Source organism: Dendrobates tinctorius, unplaced genomic scaffold, assembly GCF_039654945.1.
Source record: "Dendrobates tinctorius isolate UK_male_01 unplaced genomic scaffold, ASM3965494v1 ptg000162l, whole genome shotgun sequence".
Taxonomy (NCBI): Eukaryota; Metazoa; Chordata; class Amphibia; order Anura; family Dendrobatidae; genus Dendrobates; species Dendrobates tinctorius.
In genome coordinates this window covers 4,147,104-4,174,913 of record NW_027361829.1, presented here as the reverse complement: position 1 = coordinate 4,174,913, position 27,810 = coordinate 4,147,104, and the positions used below count along the sequence as shown (strand labels likewise).

Genomic DNA, 27,810 nt, shown 5'->3' with positions numbered 1-27,810 from the left:
GAGTGGCTCTGAACGTATTCTGCCAACTCCAAGGATTGCAGGAATGCAGTCTGTACATATTGAGTCCTACTCTAGTTCCTCGGAATCAGCACTGCGTGAGCCTGTTAGGCCAGATATGAGCACAGGTGTGGCCAAACGTCAACAGGCCGTCCTTAAATTAATTTCTTTGGGCAATCGGAGCCACACAGCACAGGAGCTCTGGAATGCCATCAAGCAGGAGAGCGATGTGTGGTTTGTGCCAGCAAATCTCCAGCCAGGTTTGGTAGTGAGTGACAATGGCCGAAATCTAGTGGCAGCTCTGGGCCTAGGCAACCTCACTCACATACCATGTCTGGCACACGTGCTCAATTTGGTCGTGCAGAGCTTTCTGAGGGACTATCCGGATCTTGATACACTGCTGCACAAGGTTCCCCTAGAGTGTGCTCACTTGCGGCGTTCCAGCATGGCAAGATCGCGCATTGCATCTCTGCAACGCCGATTCCGCCTGCCAGAACATCGCATCATATGTGACCTCCCCACCAGGTGGAATTCAATGTTACATATGTTGGAGAGGTTGTGTGAGCAGCAGGCAGCAGTAATGGAGTACCAGCTGCATCAGGCGCAAACAAGTCGCACTGTGCGCCGGACACACTTCACCACCACTGAGTGGGCCACTATGAGGGACATCTGCCAAGTTTTGCGTGCCTTCGATGACTCCACGCGGATGGCCAGTGCAGATGATGCACTAATCAGCATGACTGTCCCCCTCATCTGTCTGCTTCAAAAAACCTTACAAGCACTAAGTGAGGAGGTTTTTGAAGAGGTCGAGGATGAGCAGTCAGAAATGCCATCTGCTTCTGGCAAGTCTGTGCAACGTGCTTCCACACAAAGGCCCAGGCAGGGGACACTTAGTGAGGAGGATGACGAGGAGTCAATGGAGGAGGAGGAACACATCTCTCCAGAGGAGGGAGGTACACAAAGCTCTAGTAGTCAGTGTGTACAGCGAGGGTGGGGTGATGCTGAGCAGGCAGAGATGCTGCCTCAAGCTGGGGACAGCATTTCCGGTCCAGTTGGCAGTCTGCAGCACATGGTTGATTTCATGCTGCAGTGCTTGTTAAATGACCGCCGCATCGCCAACATTCTCCACACGGCTGATTATTGGGTGTACACCCTCCTAGATCCTCGCTACCGGGACAACTTACAAAGCCTCATACCACAGTTGAACCGGGAGCGAAAAATGCGGGAGTACCAAGAAACACTTGTGCAGGTCATCATGTTCTCCATTCCCCCCACAAGTGTTGCTGGTAGTGTTTTTCAAAGCAGCCATGTGGGTAGAGGCAGTGGAGGAAGCTCTGCACAAAGAGGTAGCAGAGGCAGTGCCGCAGGACAAGGCAAGGCCAGTATGGCCCAAATGTGGAAAAGTTTTGTGGGACCGCCACAAAGGCTACACCATCACAGACGGCTCCAGTCAGCAGGAGGCAACGTTTCCGTCAGATGGTGACAGACTACTTGTCGTGCCCTGTTAGTGTTCTCCCAGACGGCTCTTCCCCATTCAAGTATTGGGTCTCTAAGCTGGATACATGGCCAGAGCTTAGCCAGTATGCATTGGAGGTGCTGGCTTGCCCTGCTGCCAGTGTATTATCGGAACGTGTCTTTAGTGCTGCAGGTGGTGTGGTAACAGACCGTCGCACGCGACTATCCGCCGATAATGTTGACCGGCTTACTTTTGTGAAAATGAACAAGGCCTGGATCTCACCTGAATTTGCCAGTCCTCTTCCAGAATAAATAATTGGCTGGCAACAGGATCCAGGTCTCCTGTTGTGTTCATGTTTCTATGACCTGAACTTTATTTCCTGGGCTACAGCAACGTCCGTTGTTGCTCAGAAGTGCTGTCCGCACAGACAAAACACTCGCTCATGTGTAAGTGGGGTTCGGTAACGTCAGCTGATCCCCTGCTGTGTGTACGGCAAACTCTCCTGCTGCCTACAACTTCTGACTACCTCTGATTTAATATGTTCTCTGATTTGCCCTCTGTCTCCACTCTGTTTTGAGTATTTCCTCCGGCCTACAACACCGCCTGTTTCTGCTCTCAAGTGCCGTCTGCACAATCCACACTGGTTCCTGTGGTACCTGGGTCCTGTAACATCTGCTCATCTCCAGAGTTGAACACAGCAATGTCTCCTGCTTTGTCTACATTCCCACTACTTGTAGTGGAAATGTGGACAGAGCAGGAGACATTGCCTGACTCACCTCTAGGGAGAAGCTGCTGTTACAGAACCCCAGTAACACAGGAACAAGTGTGGGTTGTGCAGACGGCATTTCAGAGCAGCAACTGGCGTGGTTGGAAGCCAGAGGAAATACTCGAAACAGAGTGAAGACAGAGGTCTAATTGGAGTACGTTGACAGTTAGTAGTAGTCTAGAAACAATCGCAAACTGCCACCAAGTAGGCCTCGGCCTACTACCTGATTTTCCCTGGGCTCCGACACCGCCAGTTGGTGCTCAGAAGTGTTGTCCGCACAGACAAAACACTCGCTCATGTGTAAGTGGGGTTCGGTAACGTCAGCTGATCCCCTGCTGTGTGTATGGCAAAGTGTCCTGCTCCCTCCACAGTCATACAACCTCAGATTTACACCTGGCTCCAAGTAGGCCTCGGCCTACTACCTCATTTTCCCTGGACTCCGACAACGCCAGTTGGTGCTCGGAAGTGCTGTCCACACAGACAAAACACTCGCTCATGTGTAAGTGGGGTTCGGTAACGTCAGCTGATCCCCTGCTGTGTGTACGGCAAACTCTCCTGCTGCCTACAACTTCTGACTACCTCTGATTTAATATGTTCTCTGATTTGCCCTCTGTCTCCACTCTGTTTTGAGTATTTCCTCCGGCCTACAACACCGCCTGTTTCTGCTCTCAAGTGCCGTCTGCACAATCCACACTTGTTCCTGTGGTACCTGGGTCCTGTAACATCTGCTCATCTCCAGAGTTGAGCACGGCAATGTCTCCTGCTTTGTCTACATTCCCACTACTTGTAGTGGAAATGTGGACAGAGCAGGAGACATTGCCTGACTCACCTCTAGGGAGAAGCTGCTGTTACAGAACCCCAGTAACACAGGAACAAGTGTGGGTTGTGCAGACGGCATTTCAGAGCAGCAACTGGCGTGGTTGGAAGACAGAGGAAATACTCGAAACAGAGTGAAGACAGAGGCCTAATTGGAGTACGTTGACAGTTAGTAGTAGTCTAGAAACAATCGCAAACTGCCACCAAGTAGGCCTCGGCCTACTACCTGATTTTCCCTGGGCTCCGACAACGCTAGTTGATGCTCGGAAGTGCTGTCCACACAGACAAAACACACTCGTTCATGTGAAAGTGGGGTTCGGTAACGTCAGCTGATCCCCTGCTGTGTGGAGGGCAAACTGCTGCTGCCTCCAAATTTTAGCTACTTCAGATTTAAACATTCTCTGATTTGGCCTCTGTCTCCACTCTGTCTCTAGTATTTCCCCTGACCTCCAACACCGCCAGTTCCTGCTCACAGTTGCCGTCCACGCATTCCACACGTGTTCCTGTGTTACTGGGGTTCTGTAACGTCAGTAGATCCCCCAATGTGTGTCCGCCACTGTCTCCTGCGCTGTCCACCTTCCCACTGCAAGCACTGGGAATGTGGACAGAGCAGGAGACAGTTGCAGACCCACATCAGGGGATCTGCTGACATTACAGAATCCCAGTAACACAGGAACACGTGTGGATTGGGCAGACGGCTGCTGTACGCATAAACTGGCGGTGTTGGTGGTCACGTGAAATCCTGGAAACAGAGTGGAGACAGATGCCTAATTGGAGCACGTTGACAGCCTGTTGTAGCCTACAAACAATCTAAAACTGCCACCAAGTAGGCCTCGGCCTGCACCCTGGTTCTCCCTGGGCTCCAACAACGCTAGTTGGTGCTCGGAAGTGCTGTCCGCACAGAAAAACACACTTGTTCATGTGAAAGTGGGGGTCAGTAATGTCAGCTGATCCCCTGCTGTGTGGAGGGCAAACTGCTGCTGCCTCCAAATTCAAACAACGTCTTATCTTAAACTGCCTCCAAGTAGGCCTCAGCCTACAAAATGACTATCCCTGAGCTCCAACATCGTCAGTTGTTGCTCGGAAGTGCCGTCCACACAGAAAAACACACTCGTTCATGTGAAAGTGGGGTTCGGTAACGTCGGCTGATCCCCTGCTGTGTGGAGGGCAAAGTGTCCTGCTCCCTCCAAAGTCAAAATACCTCAGCTTTACACCTGGCTCCTAGTAGGCCTCGGCCTGCACCATGATTGTCCCTGGGTTCCAACAACGCTAGTTGGTGCTCAGAAGTGCTGTCCACACAGAAAAACACACCCGTTCATGTGAAAGTGGGGGTCAGTAACGTCAGCTGATCCCCTGCTGTGTGGAGGGCAAAGTGTCCTGCTCCCTCCAAAGTCAAAATACCTCAGCTTTACACCTGGCTCCTAGTAGGCCTTGGCCTGCACCATGATTGTCCCTGGGTTCCAACAACGCTAGTTAGTGCTCGGAATTGCTGTCCACACAGAAAAACACACTCGTTCATGTGAAAGTGGGGGTCAGTAACGTCAGCTGATCCCCTGCTGTGTGGAGGGCAAACTGCTGCTGCCTCCAAATTGTAACTACTTCAGATTTAAACATTCTCTGATTTGGCCTCTGTCTCCACTCTGTCTCTAGTATTTCCCCTGACCTCCAACACCGCCAGTTCCTGCTCACAGTTGCCATCCACGCATTCCACACTTGTTCCTGTGTTCCTGGTGTTCTGTAACGTGAGCTGATCCCCCAATGTGTGTCCGGCACTGTCTCCTGCGCTGTCCACCTTCCCACTGCAAGTGTTGGGAATGTGGACAGAGCAGGAGACATTGGCAGACAAACATCAGGGGATCTGCTGACATTACTGAACACCAGTAACACAGGAACACGTGTGGATTGGGCAGACGGCTACTGTACGCATAAACTGGCGGTGTTGGTAGTCACGTGAAATCCTGGAAACAGAGTGGAGACAGATGCCTAATTGGAGCACATTGACAGTCTGTTGTAGCCTACAAACAATCTAAAACTGCCACCAAGTAGGCCTCGGCCTGCACCCTGGTTCTCCCTGGGCTCCAACAACGCTAGTTGGTGCTCAGAAGTGCTGTCCACACAGAAAAACACACTTGTTCATGTGAAAGTGGGGGTCAGTAACGTCAGCTGATCCCCTGCTGTGTGGAGGGAAAAGTGTCCTGCTCCCTCCAAAGTCAAAATACCTCAGCTTTACACCCGGCTCCTAGTAGGCCTCGGCCTGCACCATGATTGTCCCTGGGTTCCAACAACGCTAGTTGGTGCTCGGAAGTGCTGTCCACACAGAAAAACACACTCGTTCATGTGAAAGTGGGGGTCAGTAACGTCAGCTGATCCCCTGCTGTGTGGAGGGCAAAGTGTCCTGCTCCCTCCAAAGTCAAAATACCTCAGCTTTACACCTGGCTCCTAGTAGGCCTCGGCCTGCACCATGATTGTCCCTGGGTTCCAACAACACTAGTTGGTGCTCGGAAGTGCTGTCCACACAGAAAAACACACTCGTTCATGTGAAAGTGGGGTTCGGTAACGTCAGCTGATCCCCTGCTGTGTGGAGGGCAAACTGCTGCTGCCTCCAAATTGTAACTACTTCAGATTTAAACATTCTCTAATTTGGCCTCTGTCTCCACTCTGTAGGAGATTGGTGGCATAGTGACCTTGACACTACCCGGAAACAGCAGGCGTGCTGAAAACAGGCTGGGCAACAGGGAGTACCCGTGCCAAAGACACTGCCGAGAACCAGCTGACGGTGCTGGAACCCAGATGGGTAGCAAAAGCTACAAGAGCCAATGGCACTACCGAGGAACAGCTGACGGTGCTGGACCACGGTTACTAGGCAGGAGGTACCTGTGCTAGAAAGCACTACCAAGGACCAGCTGACGGTGCTGGACCTCGGATACCGAGATGGAGGCACCTAGGCCAAAGGCTCTGGCGAGAACCATGTAGGACTGTGGGTTTTGGTAACTGCGGCCGGCTTGCGGCCTGGCTACTGTGCTCGTTCTCTGAGATCATTCAAAAACAGCAGGCATGTCCTCTTCCGTTACAGCTGACAGCGGGCTCTCAGCCAGCGTGACTGGAGCGGGTAAAGAACCCGAGGTTCTGCGGTCGAAGACCTGTGTCTCAATAGTTGGCATGGTAACAGAGGAGGAGGAAAAAGCAGCAAATGCGATTGATAGGGAAGCTCATGGTTGTGGAGGTCTACTGGTCCACATTTTTGCACAGTGGGATTCCCACTGTAAAGCATATTGATTGTGCATGTGAAGGTTCATACATGTAGTAATCAAATTATTGCACTTTTTACCTCAACTCAGTTTTTTTGCAAAGTTGGCAGATTACATGAGTTGGCTCATCCTTTGCAGTGTCAGAAAAGGTCCAGGCTAGGCAACCCTTGTCACCCCTGTGAGCAGCGGACCCACGGATGCTGCTGATCACAGGCACAGTTGTGGCTGAGGATGCATTGCTTGTCGTGGCTGCATCCCTACATGTCTGCGATGTACAGCACAATGTAACCTCCTCGCCTTCCTCCTCAGATGACCTACTCAGCTGTTTGCCTCTATGTTCACGCCAACTGGAATCTAACACCTCATCATCATCATCCTCTGTGTTATCACATTCCTCCCCCTTGGAGTCACCCTCCTCATCTTCTTGCCCTGCCAGCACAGTATAGTCCCTGTGAGCCTCTGATATCTCAACAGGATCCATAAACCATCAAGTAAAGGAAAAGAAAACTACAGTCCTTGTGTCCTCCAGTGATCTCTTGCATCCTGAGTCCTGCACCACAAGATACACGAAGACTGACATAAACAGAACCATTAGCCCTGGGGTCCTGCTCCACATATGGGGAGCAGAATCATCCCAGCTGCGTCACCATCAGCCCCAGCAGTCGCATTAGCAGCGTCGGCCCTCTGTTGCCGAACACCACAGGTGGCGTCACGTTAAATCCCGTATACATATTACCCATTTTATGGTACAGCCAGGGCCACGGAGCCGGGTCTCGGCCACGTGACTTCCCCAAAGAACTGTTCGACCCGGTTCCGAATACCCCACGGCCCTGATGGGCGTGTCATGTGGACCTCAGTAATGGCTAAAAAAATGCTGGAAGGCAAATTTAACAGCCACACTGGACAATAGCTAGATACACTATTTGACTGATATTCAACCGTCTAATGAACTAGCTAAAATCTTGCTGTTAACAATGCCAGCGTTAGGAGCAGCCTCTCTGCGCTGTTACCGTGTCAAAATGGCGCTAAAACAAGATGTCTGATATTTATATGGAGAGGTACATGTGATTTCAGCAGGCAATGACACAATCCGTTGTGTCAGGACATTGTGGGTGTTTCCTGCACCCTGATTGGCTAGCAGCAATGTGCACACATAAAGTTAGGGAAAAAATGAGTGTTTACAAGAGCACCATGTCTCTGAGCTCTGCAGCCCCCCCACTCATCAAACACATGCCAAACACTCATGATAGACCACCATTATCGTTTCGAATTTATGTTTGGTGATCATTTTCCGAACAAATTCGCTCATCACTAATAGAGACATGGTGTCCGCTAATGATTCCAGCAAATTTTGAATTCTTAAAGTCAAATTGTCATGATCCAGATCCAGGGTTTGTTTCTGATTATTCTCTATCCGGGATGATCATGCAGAGGTTAATCTCCCCTGCCTCGTTTTGGTATCTGTCTGGCTATTTCAGTCTGCTGTTACCTGCATGCAGCATCAGTTATAGTTCTTGTCTCTGGCTTGAGCAGCTGACCCCGTTATACCCTAATTTGTCCTCTGCCCGTGGACCTAGGTCCTGTTCCTATTTTCCTGTGACTTCGCTCATCGTAGTACTCGCTCTCTGTGTTGATCTCTTGGTATTTGACTCCGCTTGACATCGGACCTGTTTGACTGTCTTTGGTCTCTGGCTTTCCTGTTCCCGACCGGCTCTGACTTCTGGCTTGTTTCTGACCACAGTGCTGTGACCTCTGGTACTTTGTTCCCTCTCTATTGCTGACCCGGCTTGTCTGACTACTCTTCTGCCACCTAGTGGCTCCTGCTCTGTGGTTTCACTGTGAAGTGTACCTATTTTCCTTTATCCACACCCCCTGGTGGAGGTTGTGTGCTACTGAGCTGCAGCAGGCATTACACAAATTATGCTCCTTTTCTGAGCCCTGCCTTGCGCCCAAAAAGTAATTTTCCACCACATGGGGTGTGAGTGTATTCAGGAGAAATTGCAAACCAAGTTTTACAGTCCATTTTCTCCTGTTAACCATTTGAAAATACAAAAAATAGGTCCAAAGTAGAAAATGTTGTGAAAAAGTTGACCAGTGATTTCTCATTTTTACAACAAAATTTACAAAACCATTTTTTTAGGGACCACCTCACATTTGAAGTCAATTTGAGGGGTCTATATGGCAGAAAATACCTAAAAGTGACACTATTCTAAAAACTGCACCCATCAAGCTACTCAAAATTACATTTTAGAAGATTATTAACCCTTCAGGTGCTTCACAGGAACTAAAGCAACGTGGAAGGAAAAAATGGACATTTTAATTTTTCCAAGAAAAATTTTCTTTTAGCATCATTTTTTTCATTTTCACATGGGCAACAGGATAAAATGGATCATAATACAGTGGGGAAAAAAAGTATTTAGTCAGTCAGCAATAGTGCAAGTTCCACCACTTAAAAAGATGAAAGGCGTCTGTAATTTACATCATAGGTAGACCTCAACTATGGGAGACAAACTGAGAAAAAAAAATCCAGAAAATCACATTGTCTGTTTTTTTTTCATTTTATTTGCATATTATGGTGGAAAATAAGTATTTGGTCAGAAACAAAATTTCATCTCAATACTTTGTGATATATCCTTTGTTGGCAATGACAGAGGTCAAACGTTTTCTGTAAGTCTTCACAAGGTTGCCACACACTGTTGTTGGTATGTTGGCCCATTCCTCCATGCAGATCTCCTCTAGAGCAGTGATGTTTTTGGCTTTTCGCTTTGCAACACCGTCTTTCAACTCCCTCCAAAGGTTTTCTATAGGGTTGAGATCTGGAGACTGGCTAGGCCACTCCAGGACCTTGAAATGCTTCTTACGAAGCCACTCCTTCGTTGCCCTGGCGGTGTGCTTTGGATCATTGTCATGTTGAAAGACCCAGCCACGTTTCATCTTCAATGCCCTTGCAGATGGAAGGAGGTTTGCACTCAAAATCTCACGATACATGGCCCCATTCATTCTTTCATGTACCCGGATCAGTTGTCCTGGCCCCTTTGCAGAGAAACAGCCCCAAAGCATGATGTTTCTACCACCATGCTTTACAGTAGGTATGGTGTTTGATGGATGCAACTCAGTATTCTTTTTCCTCCAAACACGACAAGTTGTGTTTCTACCAAACAGTTCCAGTTTGGTTTCATCAGACCATAGGACATTCTCCCAAAACTCCTCTGGATCATCCAAATGCTCTCTAGCAAACTTCAGACGGGCCCGGACATGTACAGGCTTAAGCAGTGGGACACGTCTGGCACTGCAGGATCTGAGTCCATGGTGGCGTAGTGTGTTACTTATGGTAGGCCTTGTTACATTGGTCCCAGCTCTCTGCAGTTCATTCACTAGGTCCCCCCGCGTGGTTCTGGGATTTTTGCTCACCGTTCTTGTGATCATTCTGACCCCACGGGGTGGGATTTTGCGTGGAGCACCAGATCGAGGGAGATTATCAGTGGTCTTGTATGTCTTCCATTTTCTAATTATTGCTCCCACAGTTGATTTCTTCACTCCAAGCTGGTTGGCTATTGCAGATTCAGTCTTCCCAGCCTGGTGCAGGGCTACAATTTTGTTTCTGGTGTCCTTTGACAGCTCTTTGGTCTTCACCATAGTGGAGTTTGGAGTCAGACTGTTTGAGGGTGTGCACAGGTGTCTTTTTATACTGATAACAAGTTTAAACAGGTGCCATTACTACAGGTAATGAGTGGAGGAAAGAGGAGACTCTTAAAGAAGAAGTTACAGGTCTGTGAGAGCCAGAAATCTTGATTGCTTGTTTCTGACCAAATACTTATTTTCCACCATAATATGCAAATAAAATGAAAAAAAAACAGACAATGTGATTTTCTGGATTTTTTTTTCTCAGTTTGTCTCCCATAGTTGAGGTCTACCTATGATGTAAATTACAGACGCCTCTCATCTTTTTAAGTGGTGGAACTTGCACTATTGCTGACTGACTAAATACTTTTTTTCCCCACTGTATTTGTTGGGCAATTTCTCCTGAGTACACCGATACCTCATGGGTGGTCATAAACCACTGTTTGGGCACACGGCAGGGCTCAGAAGGGAAGGAGCGCCATTTGACTTTTTGAATGGAAAATATGCTGGAATATTTAGCGGTTGCCACGTCGTGTTTGGAGAGCCCCTGTGTGCCTAAACATTGGAGCTCCCCCACAAGTGACCCCATTTTGGAAACTAGACCCCCCAAGGAACTTATCTAGATGCATAGTGATCACTTTGAACCCCCAGGTGCTTCACAAATTGATCCGTAACAAAAAAGTACTTTTTTTCACAAAAATTTTATTTTAGCCACAGTTTTTTCATTTTCACACGGCCAACAGGATAAAATGGATCCTAAAATTTGTTGGGCAATTTCTCCTAAGTACACCATCACCTCATATGTGGTCATAAACCACTGTTTGGGCACAAAGCAGGGCCCGGAAGAGAAGGAGCGCCATTTGCTTTTTGAATGAAAAATTAGCTCCAATCGTTATCGGACACCATGTCGCGTTTGGAGAGCCCCTGTGTGCCTAAACAGTGAAAACCTCCTACAAGTGACACCATTTTGGAAACTGGACCCCTTAAGGAACTTATCTAGATGTGTAGAGAGTAATGTTGAGCATTCCGATACCGAGTACCAATATTTTTACAATATCGGATACTGGAATTGGAAGTTCCCATAATGCAATAAGCCAGCGTTGTGGCTGTGATTGGCTGCTGAAATTTTGTCATCATGATGCGCAGTCTGTACGCATCATGATGTGCGGTCTGTGCGGGCCTGCCGGGGGTCGGTGCGGGCCTTCCGGGGGTTTGTGCAGGCTGCTGGGGGTCTGTGCGGTCTGCCGGGGGTCTGTGCGGGCCTGCCGGGGGTCTATACGGGCCTGCCGGGGGTCTATGCGGGCTGCCAGGGGTCTGTACGGGCCTGCTGGGGGTCTGTGCGGGCTGCCGGTGGTCTGTGCGGGCCTGCCGAGGGTCTGTGCGGGCCTGCCGTGGCTCTGTGCGGGCTGCCGGGGATCTGTGCGGTCCTGCCGGGGTTTGTGTGTGTGCAGGCATCGTCCGATGGGACTACAAGTCCCATCGGGCTATGCCTGCTACAATGACAGTGATTGACACATTAGCCAATGATGGGACAGTAGTAGTCCCATCATCCGGCTAATGTGTTGAATGTAAAAAAAACATACATACTACATATATACAACATTCATACAACATACATACTACATACATACTACATATATACTACATTCATACAACATACATACATACTACATTAGGGTGATGACAATTTTAAAAATTTTGCAAAACGAAAATGAAACCCCTTACATTGGAGGAACAATTGCATTCAAATGACATTAGTATCATCAAATTTGTAAAATATTCAAAAAAGTTCCCCCTCTTTTTCAAAAGATTTTTCTTCTTTTAATTTTAATCTTTAAAGAAAATATCTTTTTAAGTTGTAACAAAAAGTGGTATTTTATTCACATCTAGAACATTCTGGAATATTTTAAAATATTTTGGAACTTAGTATTATCTTTTCATTTTCAGTGCAAAGCTTCAAGTTTTACGATCAAGAAGTGCATTCAGAAAATGTCTTCTAGAAATTCCAGCAACAGTGTAAAAGCAAACAGGTCTATCTGGACGAGGAATCTGCCCTCCTATTGTCAACATAAAAGATAATAATGCAAAATTGCATGTCCTTTTTTGGTGGAAAAATACCATTTTTGCCTTATTTCATTTGAATGAAAGGGGGAACTTTTTTAAAAAAACAAAAAAAAGCAATACTTATTCTTAAATAACCCATAAAAGTTCCTCCATTGCACATGGTTTTATAAAAAATTTTTTTTTGTCATTACACTAATACTACATACAGTGGGGAAAAAAAGTATTTAGTCAGTCAGCAATAGTGCAAGTTCCACCACTTAAAAAGATGAGAGGCGTCTGTAATTTACATCATAGGTAGACCTCAACTATGGGAGACAAACTGAGAAAAAAAAATCCAGAAAATCACATTGTCTGTTTTTTTTTCATTTTATTTGCATATTATGGTGGAAAATAAGTATTTGGTCAGAAACAAGCAATCAAGATTTCTGGCTCTCACAGACCTGTAACTTCTTCTTTAAGAGTCTCCTCTTTCCTCCACTCATTACCTGTAGTAATGGCACCTGTTTAAACTTGTTATCAGTATAAAAAGACACCTGTGCACACCCTCAAACAGTCTGACTCCAAACTCCACTATGGTGAAGACCAAAGAGCTGTCAAAGGACACCAGAAACAAAATTGTAGCCCTGCACCAGGCTGGGAAGACTGAATCTGCAATAGCCAACCAGCTTGGAGTGAAGAAATCAACTGTGGGAGCAATAATTAGAAAATGGAAGACATACAAGACCACTGATAATCTCCCTCGATCTGGTGCTCCACGCAAAATCCCACCCCGTGGGGTCAGAATGATCACAAGAACGGTGAGCAAAAATCCCAGAACCACGCGGGGGGACCTAGTGAATGAACTGCAGAGAGCTGGGACCAATGTAACAAGGCCTACCATAAGTAACACACTACGCCACCATGGACTCAGATCCTGCAGTGCCAGACGTGTCCCACTGCTTAAGCCTGTACATGTCCGGGCCCGTCTGAAGTTTGCTAGAGAGCATTTGGATGATCCAGAGGAGTTTTGGGAGAATGTCCTATGGTCTGATGAAACCAAACTGGAACTGTTTGGTAGAAACACAACTTGTCGTGTTTGGAGGAAAAAGAATACTGAGTTGCATCCATCAAACACCATACCTACTGTAAAGCATGGTGGTAGAAACATCATGCTTTGGGGCTGTTTCTCTGCAAAGGGGCCAGGACAACTGATCCGGGTACATGAAAGAATGAATGGGGCCATGTATCGTGAGATTTTGAGTGCAAACCTCCTTCCATCAGCAAGGGCATTGAAGATGAAACGTGGCTGGGTCTTTCAACATGACAATGATCCAAAGCACACCGCCAGGGCAACGAAAGAGTGGCTTCGTAAGAAGCATTTCAAGGTCCTGGAGTGGCCTAGCCAGTCTCCAGATCTCAACCCTATAGAAAACCTTTGGAGGGAGTTGAAAGTCCGTGTTGCCAAGCGAAAAGCCAAAAACATCACTGCTCTAGAGGAGATCTGCATGGAGGAATGGGCCAACATACCAACAACAGTGTGTGGCAACCTTGTGAAGACTTACAGAAAACGTTTGACCTCTGTCATTGCCAACAAAGGATATATCACAAAGTATTGAGATGAAATTTTGTTTCTGACCAAATACTTATTTTCCACCATAATATGCAAATAAAATGAAAAAAAAACAGACAATGTGATTTTCTGGATTTTTTTTTCTCAGTTTGTCTCCCATAGTTGAGGTCTACCTATGATGTAAATTACAGACGCCTTTCATCTTTTTAAGTGGTGGAACTTGCACTATTGCTGACTGACTAAATACTTTTTTCCCCACTGTATATACTACATTCATACATACATACTACATATATACTACATTCATACAACATACATACTTACTATACACTACATACAGTATATACTACATTCATACAACATACATACTACATATATACTACATTCATACAACATACATACTACATATATACTACATTCATACATACTACATACTGTATATACTACATTCATACAACATACTTACATACATACATACTACATACTACATATATACTACATTCATACAACATACATACATACATACTACATACTACATATATACTACATTCATACAACATGCATACATACATACATACTACATATATACTACATTCATACATACTACATATATACAACATACATACATACTACATATATACTACATTCATACAACATACATACATACATACTACATATATACATACTACATATATACTACATTCATTCAACATACATATATACTACATATATAATACATTCATACATCATACATACATACTACATATATACTACATTCATACTACATACATACTACATACTGTATATACTACATTCATACTACATACATACATACTACATATATACTACATTCATACAACATACATACATACTACATATATACTACATTCATACAGCATACATACTACATACATACTACATACAATACATTCATACAATACATACATATAGACATACAGTACATTGTTATGATGAGTCACCGAAGGAGGAAAAAACAAAATACTAGCTAAGTCCAGAAAAACCAGAGAGGTTGGCAGCTATCGGATTGCAGACCCCTGAACCTATCCACAACAACTAGCAGTAGCCGTGGGGGGTTCCTACGGTGCCCTAGACCCCTCGATCATAGCCGGAGAGCTACATAGCCTAAAGACAGAAAGGGGAAAAACTAAACTGCCCCAGAGCAGACCCCAAAACAATAGGCAGCCCCCAACATATAATGATGGTGAAGCAAAATGAAAACACTAACACAGATAGAAAGATAGGTTGAGCAAATGATGGGGCCCAAGCTAACTAAAATAGGACAGGATAGGAAAGCTGCTGTCTGCCATCCGCAAAAACCCTATCCAAAATGTGCCAACAGACTGATAGGAAAAACAGGCCCTGAAGTCGCTAGGCTTCAAAAGACTAAATCAGCACTCAAGTATATTCTGAAGACAGAGCAAAAGATCAACAGATCAGAGACAAAAATGGAATTCAGCTCACCCCCGGCCAGGGATGGCAGAACTCCCAAAAACAAGGTAAAACAAAAACAAAACTGAAGTTTACAAAGCAGAGCAGAAAAACTTAGCTTTGAGACGCAGGAATCAGACTGGTCTCCAAGAATCCAGCAGGATCACCAGCAAGGCAGAAGGGTGTCGACTGCCTTATATCCAGTCCTCAATTCCAGCCACCCAGTCATCATCTAGCTTCCCAGGTGTTTGGTAATCAGCCTCACTACCTTCCTTCACCAGAGGAGGGAGTTCATCAGACCTCAATGGTGAAGGGAAAAATGAACTCACAACAGTACATATAACATAGAGTACATACTCACCATCACTTGTCACTTTGATCCCTGAAGCCAGTGTCATCTTTAAAAAATATTAAAATAACAAACAAGCGATATACTCCCTGATCCGCAGAAATCCACGAGTGTCCCACGTCGATCTCCTGCAGTGCATCACTGTGAGGTTACTATAGTTCACTGGTCTCACTTTATGGCAAAAACTGCGTGGGAACTTTCTCACACAGCAATGCCCAAAGTGAGACTAGGGACTATTATTTTACAGTGGCGGAGGAATACAGTGTGGAAGGATACCTACCCCCCGTCATTGTATACCTGGGGCCCCTAGAGAGCGGTGGCATCAGCTGATGCTACTGTTCTCCATGGGAGATCGTCGTGGAACACTCGTAGATTTCTGCGGATCAGGGAGTATATTGATTGTTTGTTATTTTAATATTTTTTAAAGATGACACTGGCTTCGGGGATCAAAGTGACAAGTGATGGTGAGTATGTACTCTGTTATATGTACTGTGTGTCTATATGCATGTATTGCATGAATGTATGAATGTATTGTATGTAGTATGCATGTAGTATATATGTTGTATGTCTGTAGCATGTTTTATGTATGTTGTATGTAGTATGTATGTAGTATGTACTATGAATGTATGTTGTATGAATGTAGTATATATGTAGTATGTATGTTGTATGAATGTAGTATATATGTAGTATGTATGTAGCATGTATGTATGTATGTTGTATGTATGTAGTATGTATGTATGTTGTATGAATGTAGTATATATGAAGTATGTATGTAGTATGTATGTATGTATGTTGTATGAATGTAGTATATATGAAATATGTATGTAGTATGTTGTATGAATGTTGTATGTATGTAGTATGTATGTATGTTGTATGAATGTAGTATATATGAAGTATGTATGTAGTATGTATGTATGTATGTTGTATGAATGTAGTATATATGAAATATGTATGTAGTATGTTGTATGAATGTAGTATATATGTAGTATGTATGTAGTATGTATGTTGTGTGAATGTAGTATATGTGAAGTATGTATGTAGTATGTATGTATGTTGTATGAATGTAGTATAAATGAAGTATGTAGTATGTAGTATGTATGTATGTTGTATGAATGTAGTATATGTAGTATGTATGTATGTTGTATGAATGTAGTATGTATGTATGTTGTATGAATGTAGTATATATGTAGTATGTATGAATGTAGTATATATGTAGTATGTATGTAGTATGTAGTATGTATGTATGTTGTATGAATGTAGTATACATGAAGTATGTAGTATGTATGTATGTATGTTGTATGAATGTAGTATATATGAAGCATGTATGTAGTATGTATGTATGTTGTATGAATATAGTATATATGAAGTATGTATGTAGTATGTAGTATGTATGTATGTTGTATGAATGTAGTATATATGAAGTATGTAGTATGTATGTATGTTTTATGAATGTAGTATATATGTAGTATATATGTATTATGTATATATGTTGTATGAATGTAGTATATATGAAGTATGTATGTAGTATGTATGTATGTTGTATGAATGTAGTATTTATGTAGTAGGTATGTAGTATGTATGTTGTATGAATGTAGTATATATGTAGTATATATGTAGTATGTATGTAGTATGTATGTATGCTGTATGAATGTAGTATATATGAAGTATGTATGTATTATGTATGTATGTTGCATGAATGTAGTATATATGTAGTATATATGTAGTATGTATGTGTGTTGTATGAATGTAGTATATATGAAGTATGTATGTAGTATGTATGTAGTATGTATGTATGTTGTATGAATGTAGTATATATGAAGTATGTATGTAGTATGTATGCATGTTGTATGAATATAGTATATATAAAGTATGTATGTTGTATGAATGTAGTATATATGAAGTATGTAGTATGTATGTATGTTTTATGAATGTAGTATATATGTAGTATATATGTATTATGTATGTAGTATGTATGTATGTATGTTGTATGAATGTAGTATATATGAAGTATGCATGTAGTATGTATGTATGTTGTATGAATGTAGTATATATGAAGTATGTATGTAGTATGTATGTTGTATGAATGTACTATTTATGTAGTATGTATGTAGTATGTATGTTGTATGAATGTAGTATATATGTAGTATATATGTAGTATGTATGTAGTATGTATGTATGTTGTATGAATGTAGTATATATGAAGTATGTATGTAGTATGTATGTATGTTGCATGAATGTAGTATATATGTAGTATATATGTAGTATGTATGTATGTTGTATGAATGTAGTATATGTAGTATGTATGTTGTATGAATGTAGTATGTATGTAGTATGTATGTTTTTTTTTTTTTTTACATTCAACACATTAGCCGGATGATGGGACTACTACTGTCCCATCATTGGCTAATGTGTCAATCACTGTCATTGCAGCAGGCATAGCCCATCAGACGATGCATGCACACAACCCCCGGCAGGCCCGCACAGACCCCCGGCAGGCCCGCACAGACCCCCGGCAGGCCCACACAGACCCCCGGCAGGCCCGCACAGACCCCCGGCAGCCCGCACAAACCCCCGGCAGCCCCGCACAGTCCCCCGGCAGCCCACACAGACCCCCGGCAGCCCGCACAGACCCCCGGCAGGCCCGCACAGACCCCCGGCAGGCCCGGACAGACCCCCGGCAGACCCGCACAGACCCCCGGCAGCCCGCTCAGACCCCCGGCAGGCCCGCACAGACCCCCGGCAGGCCCGCACAGACCCCCGGCAGCCCACACAGACCCCCGACAGGCCCGCATAGACACCCGGTAGCCCGCACAGACCCCCGGCAGCCCGCACAGACCCCGGCAGGCCCACACAGACCCCCGGCAGGCCCGCACAGACCCCGCCCGCACACACAGACACGCACAGTGTCCACCCACGCACCGCCCACACTATTCCCCCCTCCCGAACTGGATGTACAAGTAAAGAAAGGTTTTTTTTTAATTCCGATATTTCTGTCCCATTGACTTGAATGGGACTTCCGGTATCGGAATCAGCGATACCAGATACTTTTTGGGTATGTGCCAATCCAATCCGATCCGATATTTCTCAATATCGGATGGTACCACTCAACACTAGTAGAGAGCACTTTGAACCCCCAAGTGCTTTACAAAAGTTTATAACGCAGAGCAGTGAAAATAAAAAATCATTTTTTTTCCTCAAAAATGATTTTTTAGCACGCTATTTTTTATTTTCACATGGATAACAGGAGAAATTGGACCACAAAAGTTGTTTTCCAGTTTGTCCCGAGTACGCTGGTACCCCATAAGTGGGGGGAACCACTGTTTGGGCACACATCAGGGCTCAGAAGGGAAGGAGCGCCATTTGACTTTTTGAAATGAAAATTAGCTCCAATCGTTAGTGGACACCATGTCGTGTTTGGAGATCCCCTGTGTGCCTAAGCTTTGGAGCTCCCCCACAAATGACCCCATTTTGGAAACTAGACCCCCTAAGGAACCTTATCTAGATGCATAGTGAGCACTTTGAACCCCCAAGTGCTTCACAGAAGTTTATAATGCAGAGCCGTGAAAATGAATAAAAAAATGTTTAAAAAAAAAATTTTTTTAGTCCGCAATTTTTTATTTACACAAAGGTAACAGGATAAATTGGACCACAAAAATTGTTGTTCAGTTTGTCCTGAGTATGCTGGTACCCCATATGTGGGTAATGACCACTGTATGGGCACACGTCGGGGCTCGGAAGGGAAGTAGTGACATTTTGAAATGCTGACTTTGATGGAATGGTCTGCATGTTACATTTACAGAGCCCCTGATGTATCTAAACTGTGGAAACCCCCCACAAGTGACCCCATTTTGGAAACTAGACCCCCCAAGGAACTTACCTAGATGTGTGGTGATTAGCTTGAACCCTCAAGTGTTTGACAGAAGTTTATAACGCATAGCCGTGAAAATAAAAAATCATTTTTTACCTCAAAAAGAATGATTTTTAGCCCGCAATTTTTTTTCACAAGCGTAACAAGATAAACTGGACCCCAAAAGTTGTTCAGTTTGTCCTGAGTACGCTGGTACCCAATATGTGGGGGATGACCACTGTATGGGCATACGTCGGGGCTCGGAAGGGAAATAGTGACATTTTGAAATGCTGACTTTGATGGAATGGTCTGTGGGCGTCATGTTACGTTTGCAGAGCCCCTGATGTACCTAAACTGTGGAAACCCCCCACAAGTGACCCCCTTTTTGGAAACTAGACCCCCCAAGGAACTTACCTAGATGTGTGTTGAGCACCTTGAACCCCCAAGTGCTTCACAGAAGATTATAACGCAGAGCCTTGAAAATAAAAAATCATTTTTTTTCCTCAAAAAATGATTTATTTAGCTCGCAATTTTTTATTTTCCTAAGGGTAACAGGAGAAATTGGACCCCAAAAGTTGTTGTGCAGTTTGTCCTGAGTACGCTGGTACCCCATATGTGGGGGGGAACCATTGTTTGGGCACACATCAGGGCTTGGAATGGAAGTAGTGACGTGTTGAAATGCAGACTTTGATGGAATGGTCTGCGGTCATCGTTACGTTTGCAGAGCCCCTGATGTGCCTAAACAGTAGAAACCCCCCACAAGTGACCCAATTTTGGAAACTAGACCTTCCAAGGAACTTATCTAGATGTCTGATGAACAATTTGAACCCCCAAGTGCTTCACAGAAGTTTATAACACAGAGACGTGAAAATGAAAAAAAAAATTTTTTTCCACGAAAAAAAAATTTTTAGCCCTCAATTTTTTATTTTCCCAAGGGTAAAAGGATAAATTAGTCCTCAAAAGTTGTTGTGCAATTTTTCCTGAGTACGCTGATACCCCAGATGTTGGGGTAAACCACTGATTGGGCACATGTCGGGGCATGGAAGGGAGGGAGCACCGTTTGACTTTTTGAACGCAAAATTGGCTGGAATCAATGGTGGCACCATGTCGTGTTTGGAGACCCCCTGATGTGCCTAAACAGTGGAAACCCCTCAATTCTATCTCCAACCCTAACCCCAACACACCCCTAACCACAACCCTAACCCCAAAACATCCCTAACCCTAATCCCAACCCTAACCATAACCCTAACACCAACACACCCCTAACCCTAATCCCAACCCTAACCCCAACACACCCCTAACCCTAATCTTATCCCTAATCCCAACCCTAACCCTAATCTTAACCCTAGTTCCAGCCCTAACCCTAATTCCAGCCCTAACCCTAATTACAACCCTAACCCTAATGCTAACCCTAACCCTAATTCCACCCTAACCCTAACCCTAATTGCAACCCTAACCCTAATTCCGACCCTAACTCTAACCCTATTAGAAAAATAAAAATATGTTCCTTAGTTGTTCCTACCTATGGGGGTGATAAATGGGGGGTTTATTTACTTTTTATTTCATTTTGATCACTGTGAGAGTGATCAAAATTAATGAATGGAATCTGCAGCCGCAGATTCGAACGGGCGCACTGCGCATGGGTTGGATTGGCTCCGACTTTCATAACGCATACGCTGTGTCACAGGTCGGGAAGGGGTTAAGGGCATAAAAATCAAAAGTTTGAAAATTGTTAAATTTTCTAAATTTTGGCCAAATTTCTGACATTTTTACAACTAAACGTAAGTCATATTGAATTTTTTTTACCATTATCATGAAGTACAATATGCGGCAAAAAACATTCTCGAAATCAATGGGATCCGGTAATGCATTCCGTAGTTATTACCTCATAAAGCGACAGTGGTTAAAATGGTACATTGTGGCCTTGTCTTGAAGGTGAAAACTGGCTAAGGTGTAAAGGGTTTAAACACACACACAGTAATTATGAAACGGAAAATACTCAGCTTCTAAGAAACAGTCATTTGGCCATTCTTTCATCTTTCATTCTTTTCATCTTCATTTTATATTCAGTGATATCTGTAAAAATTTTTAAATATAAATCTCAATAGATTATAAATGATTTTGATATAGAAACAGATGTAAATTTTGTCACATTTCAGATATCATGGCTACAAATTAGCATTTTTACTTTGTGATCCAGGCATATATTTTCAAAATCTGTCTCGTAATTGTAGAAATTCTGTTTTATTTAAAAATTAAAAAAAAATAGTATTACTTGACAACTAGAATTGAGATCTAAATGTATTTTCACAAAATATTAATGTATATTGTATAATTCACAAGGCGAATAATAGCTCCCTGCTTTGTTTTGTTTTCAGCTGGTGGCCAATACTATTCTTTTTGTCAGTGTAAATTTGTCTGGGGTCTTCGTGAGGATTTTGACAGAAAGGGCCCAGAGAAAAGCGTTCCTTCAGGCCAGAAACTGCATAGAGGACAGGCTCAGGCTGGAAGATGAAAATGAAAAACAGGTCAGTTAAAAATGTCTGTCAGTGTTTATTGTGTTGTGCACTAATATTAAACTTGCCTCTCTGATGTGTTGTTTTTTCATCATTTTAACTTGGTCTCTATATTATCAGAAAAATGGTATTATTTTACAGAAACTATAGAGCCAATAATTGTGATTAAATGGAGTTGTATTAGGAAGTTTTCTGACAAAAACATTGCATTTTGTTATGTTTTGTTTAATTTGGTTGTGTTCATCTTCAAACAGATCATATACTTGTCTTCATTATTTTAGCCTTTGTAGTTGTAAACTACAGCCTGTCCCTTAATGGCTATGTTTACATATTGATTATTTTCAATGTGTCACTTACTGGGCTGCTTGCTGTAGTTTGGATAAAGTAACCATTTTATCAGCAAGAGATTATCAGTAGAAGACTAGTAAACCTGCAGCCATGTAGAACTCCATATTCATGAGCTCTATATAACCCCGCCCCACCACTGATTAGCATAATGTACACAGAAAGCTGCCAATCAGTTGTGTGGGCTTAGTTATACAGAGCTCAACTTTTAGAGAACTGCCAGATCTGCAGCAGATAAACCAGGAATTTTATTAAAAAAAACAATACACAAACCAATAAATGACACATTGTTGGAAACAGTGTCTCGGCCTCTATAACATGCATCTCTCAGATGCAGTAGCAACAACTTAGTAACAGATTTCCTTTCAGTACTGATATAATCCCCCACAAAGAACCTATCCGTTAAAGTAAATGGCTGTTCACTCTCCCCAGTCCCACAAGCTCGCTGCCTCAGGGTAATCCATGACACTGATCTCTCCTTCAAACCACAAATACAAGCCCTTTTCACTTCCTGCCGACTTCAACTCAAAAATATTTCCCGGTTCCATACATTCCTCAACCAAGAATATGCAAAAACCCTAGTCCATGCCCTCATCATCTCCCGCCTTTACTACTGCAACCTCCTGCTCTGTGGCATCCCCTCTAACACTCTCGCACCCCTCCAATCTATTCTAAACTCTGCTGCCCGACTAATCCACCTGTCCCCCCACTATTCCCCGGCCTCTCCACTCTGTCAATCCCTGCACTGGCTCCCCATTACCCAATGACTACAGTTCAAAACCCTAACCATGACATACAAAGCCATCCACAACCTGAGTCCTCCATACATCTGTGACCTCGTCTCCCGGTACTTACCTACATGCAACCTCCGATCCTCACAAGATCTCCTTCTCTACTCCCTTCTTATCTCCTCTTTCTACAATCGCATACAAGATTTCTACCGCGCATCACTCCTACTCTTGAACTCTCTACCCCAACCAATCAGTCTTTCGCCCACCATGGAAACCTTCAAAAGGAACGTGAAGACTCACCTCTTCCGACAAGCCTACAACCTGCAGTAACTAACCACTGATTGACCAAGCCTCTGCACAACCAGCTCTACCCTCACCTACTCTATCCTCACCCTTCTCTTGTAGATTGTGAGCCCTCGTGGGCAGGGTCCTCGCTCTTTCTGTACCAGTCATGACTTGTATTGTTTTAGATTACTGTACTTGTATTTACTAGGTATACCCCTCCTCACATGTAAAGCACCATGGAATAAATGGCACTATAATAATGAATAAAAATAATCCACTAATTATACACAACCAATGCATATAAATGGATTATTGTATGCCCCTGTAAAAAGCTTTGCAAAGACTCTTTGCAGAATAATGAATTGGCAACACAAACTCCAAATCTACAGCATGTTTTTGTTGATTTGGATTCCAGAGAGCTCCTTGGAGCAGCAGATCTGTTAAGGCAGACAAGCATCTCGATGTAGTAAACCCTAATGTGCGGGCACTACAGTATCTTAAAACAACAAAACTGAGATGGCAGGCAACCAAATTGATGTGGCAAACCTGAATGTATGGAAACACTTTAAAACAGCAGAGCTTAGTGTTTGTTCGAGGGTACACTAGTTGAAGTCTGCCACAGAGCCCAGCAAAAGCAGATCTGAATTTTTTAATTGGCTCAAAGGAAATCTACATGTGTTAGTAGTAGGAGTAAGCTACCTAACAACTCAGGCTGCGTGCAACTGCCTGAGCAGGTTTTAAAGTGCACTTGGAGATGGTCAAGGTACCTCTTCTGTCTAAGTGGTACTGTTCCAAGATGCTTAGCAAATCCACCTAGTATAATGTAGTTTTAGGAGTACCTACCACCAGTTTGGGACTGCACCTTTATTTAAGAAACGTGTGACCTGCCTCAGACTGATGAATTTTCTAAAAAAAAACCCACCTATTAACAAAAGAGGTCCCAAGTGTCCATAATCTCACATGAAAGTTGCTGCCTTTCTAGAAAAATTCTGATCCTGAACTTCTGGGTTGTGAATAGCCTGGCATGGATACCAGAACCACACAGTTCTCTTCTGCCCTACTTCTTGCTAAGTATGCACATAGAGAGACAAGTTAATCAAGCAGAGTTGACCTGGTCACTGCAGTTAAAGCAAAATGCCTGCTTGCTGTGTATCATAGCTGCCAACTCCCAGGTGTGGTGCAAGCTCTGCTCCTCTGTCCACTGTATACATAGGGATCCGACCTATAACATACCAGCATGTCAAATGTCAGGAAGCAGATATTATATCAAATGAAAGGCCGTCCATGTAATACATTGACTATCTGACATTTAGAGGGGTTTTCTCAAACAAGAAATCCCTTGTGTTATGAATGAGTCACCGGAGGAGAAAACAAAAATACAAGCTAAGTCCAGAAAACCGGAGAGGTTGGTAGCTATCGGATTGCAGACCCCTGATCCTATTCACCACAACTACCAGTAGCCGTGGGGGGTTCCTACGGTGCCCTAGACCCCTTGTCACAGCCGGAGAACTACATAAGCCTAAAGAAAGAAAGGGGAAATCTAAACTGCCCCAGAGCAGACCCCAAAGCAATAGACAGCCCCCAAATGTATTGTCGGTGAAAAACAGATGAAAACACAAACACGGACAGAAAGACAGGCTGAGCAAATGATGGGGCCCAACTAACTAGATAGGACAGGACAGAAAAGATGCTGGCTGCAATCCGCAAAAAACCCTACAAAAATGTCCCAACCATCTGATAGGAAAAAAGGCCCTGAAGTCGCTAGACTTCAAAATCACTATATCAGCACTCAGGTATATTCTGAAAACAGAGCAAAGAGATCAACTGATCAGAGACAAAAATGGAATTCAGCCCGTCCCAACCAGGACGGGCTGAATACAAACACTAAGGAAACCAGACAAAATCTCATGGAATAATAGCAGGGCAAAACTTAGCTTTTAGTAGACAGGAACTAAAACTGGATGCCAGAGCTCAGAGCAGAAAGGATCACCAGCAAACCTGCAGGGCGTCGGCTGCCTTATATCCACTCAGAAATTCCAGATGTCCAATCACACTCCGCCTGTTCAGATAACAGGTTCTTCCCATCCCAATCAATTTCACTACCTCTCTTCACCAGCAGAGGGAGTTCATCAGACATCAAAGGTGAAGGGGAAAATGAACTCACAACACCCTTGTATAACTTCAATATAGCCAAATACAGTTATGGTAAAAACTAAGTACACCCTCTATGAGTAAATAAGGGTATTTGATTAGCAGCAAACTTTCTACGGAAGCAGTAAGGTTTGTGGTAGATTAGTTCACTCAGCTGTATACGGAGGTATACATGGAAACATTGTCTCTTAAGATCTTCACTGGTTTATTATATATGCAGCATAAACCACGGTGAAGTAAAAATAAACATGGCCCTTTGGGAAAAAAAAGAAATCAAATCAAAGTGGTAACACAAACCACAGTCTTTGTGGTACCAGGGATCAGCCCGCTCAGGGATAGCAAAACACATGGTTCAGGTTAGCACAAACACGAACATTTCTCTGGACCTAGCCTCTCCAGACACACTGAACACCTCAGGAGGCCAACTATTTAAACCACAGACCACACCCTGGGGTGGAGATAAGGTGAACAACTTCCCGCCTTCTCTATTGTTGTCCACAAAAACCCAGGCCTTAAAATGGTTAATTAACCCATATCAACACATAGTGTCCTGGAGCAAACTTCTGGGTTTCAAATCACTGAAGTTAAGAGCCTCAGTGAAACATATCTCACCTTCAGCACTTTCCAGTGATTTGGTCACAGGATGTCCTTAATTCTTCACACCCACTGTTTCTGTGTTTTCCCTAGTTTTTGTTAAATGGTTAATGACACAATGTACTTTGTCATGTGAGGTTGTATTTATGTAATTTATCCTTCTAAGGAATAGATCTTTTTTATTACATCCTGATATATAAAACTTTCTTTGTATGTCAGTTCCCACTGTTTTCAAGATCTATATTTGTTATCATTGAACAGGAAACATCATTGTTTAGTTCTCAAGAGTAAAGGCCCTGTCACAATAAGCGACTTACCAGCGATCCCGACACCGATATCAAGGTGTCAGGATCGCTAGTAAGTTGCTATGTGATCGCTGGTGAGCTGTCACACAGACAGCTTCACCAGCGATCAGTACAGCGATGCCGAGCGTGCCGGATCGCTGGCCACCCCTGTAAAAAATAGAATTAAAATAAAAAATATTGTTATTCTCACCTTCCGATGTCCCGCGCAGTCTTCCGGCCTCTCTCCACGCTCCGGTCCCAGTGATCCTTTGCGAGAATGACCACGAGGATGTCACGGTCTCACGGCAGCGACGTCTCGCGGTCATTCGTGCAAAGGATCACTGGGACCGGAGCGTGGAGAGAGGCCGGAAGACTGCGCGGGACATTGGAAGGTGAGAATAACAATATTTTTTATTTTTTTTATTATTATTTTTTACACCTGATCGCTGGTCTCCCGCCTGTCACACACAGCGATGCGTGCTGGCCAGCGGGAGACCAGCGACCAAAGAAATGTCCAGAGATTTTCCAGAGCGATCAGCGATACCGGCAGGGGGGCAGCTCGCTGATCGCTGTCACTCACAGCGATCTCGCTGGTGAGATCGCTGTTGTGTCACAAAAGTTGTGACTCAGCAGCGATCTCGCTACCGAGATCGCTTAGTGTGACGGGGCCTTAAAATGATTCATAGATAGACACATTGGTAGTGTGCTGATTACAGTTACACGCCGCTGGCAGCATGAATCTGTGCCTGGCTGCACATCGCAGCCATGTATACTCTTCCCTGAAACGCTCCAGCATTTTATACAGACCATACTTAACCCCTTCATGACATAAGAAATATATATATACAGTGGCATGTAAAAGTTTGGGCACCCCTGGTCAAAATTACTGTTATTGTGACCAGTTAAGCAAGTTGGAGATGGAATGATCTCTAAAAGGGCTAAAGTTAAAGATGACACATTTTCTCTGTATTTTAGGCCAAAAAAATTATATATTGTCATTTTTTACATATTAAAAATTACAATAAGGAAAATAGGCCAATGCAAAAGTTTGGGCACCCTGCATAGTTAGTACCTAGTAGCACTCCCTTTTTAAAAATATCACAGCTTGTAAACGCTTTTAGTAGCCAGCCAAGAGTCTTTCATTTCTTGTTTGATGGATTTTCATCCATTCTTCCTTGGAAAATTCTTCCATTTCTGTGAGATTCCTGGGTCGTCTTGCATGCACTGCTATTTTGAGGACTAGCCACAGATTTTCAATGATGATCGAATCGGGGGACTGTGAGGGCCATTGAAAAACCTTTAGCTATCGCCTTTTTAGGTAGTCTATTGTGGATTTTGATGTGTGTGATCATTATCCATTTGTAGAAGCCATCCTGTTTTCAAATTCAGCTTTTTTACACATGGTGTTATGTTTGCATCAAGAATTTGTTCAAATTTAATTGAATCCATTCTTCCCTCTACCTGTGAAATGTTCCCTGTGCCATTGTCTGCAACACAACCCGAAAATATGATTGATCCATCCCAATGCTTAACCGGTTCCCGACCTGTGACACAGCATATGCGTCATGAAAGTCGGTGCCAATCCAACCTGTGATGCATACCCTTTGTCACAGAATGATCGCCCTCTGGCGGGCCGGGTGACCGGGGTGAATGAAACGTCACCCGGCCCGCAGGTGCAGGGGGACCTATACTTGACCCTAAGGGGGGTGGCTTAGCCCCCCCCGGTCTATGATCACTCCTGG

At 43.9% G+C, this 27,810-nt stretch overlaps 1 protein-coding gene across 1 annotated transcript in view; it reads left to right on the top strand.

The window, feature by feature from the left end:
- ADCY1 (adenylate cyclase 1) overlaps nucleotides 1-27,810 on the top strand; it is a 1,907,157-nt gene that overhangs the window by 143,181 nt on the left and 1,736,166 nt on the right. The window contains exon 2 of the mRNA XM_073549833.1: nucleotides 21,541-21,690. Within this exon, the coding sequence (XP_073405934.1) occupies nucleotides 21,541-21,690 (150 nt within the window). The remainder of the gene's footprint in view (nucleotides 1-21,540; nucleotides 21,691-27,810) is intronic.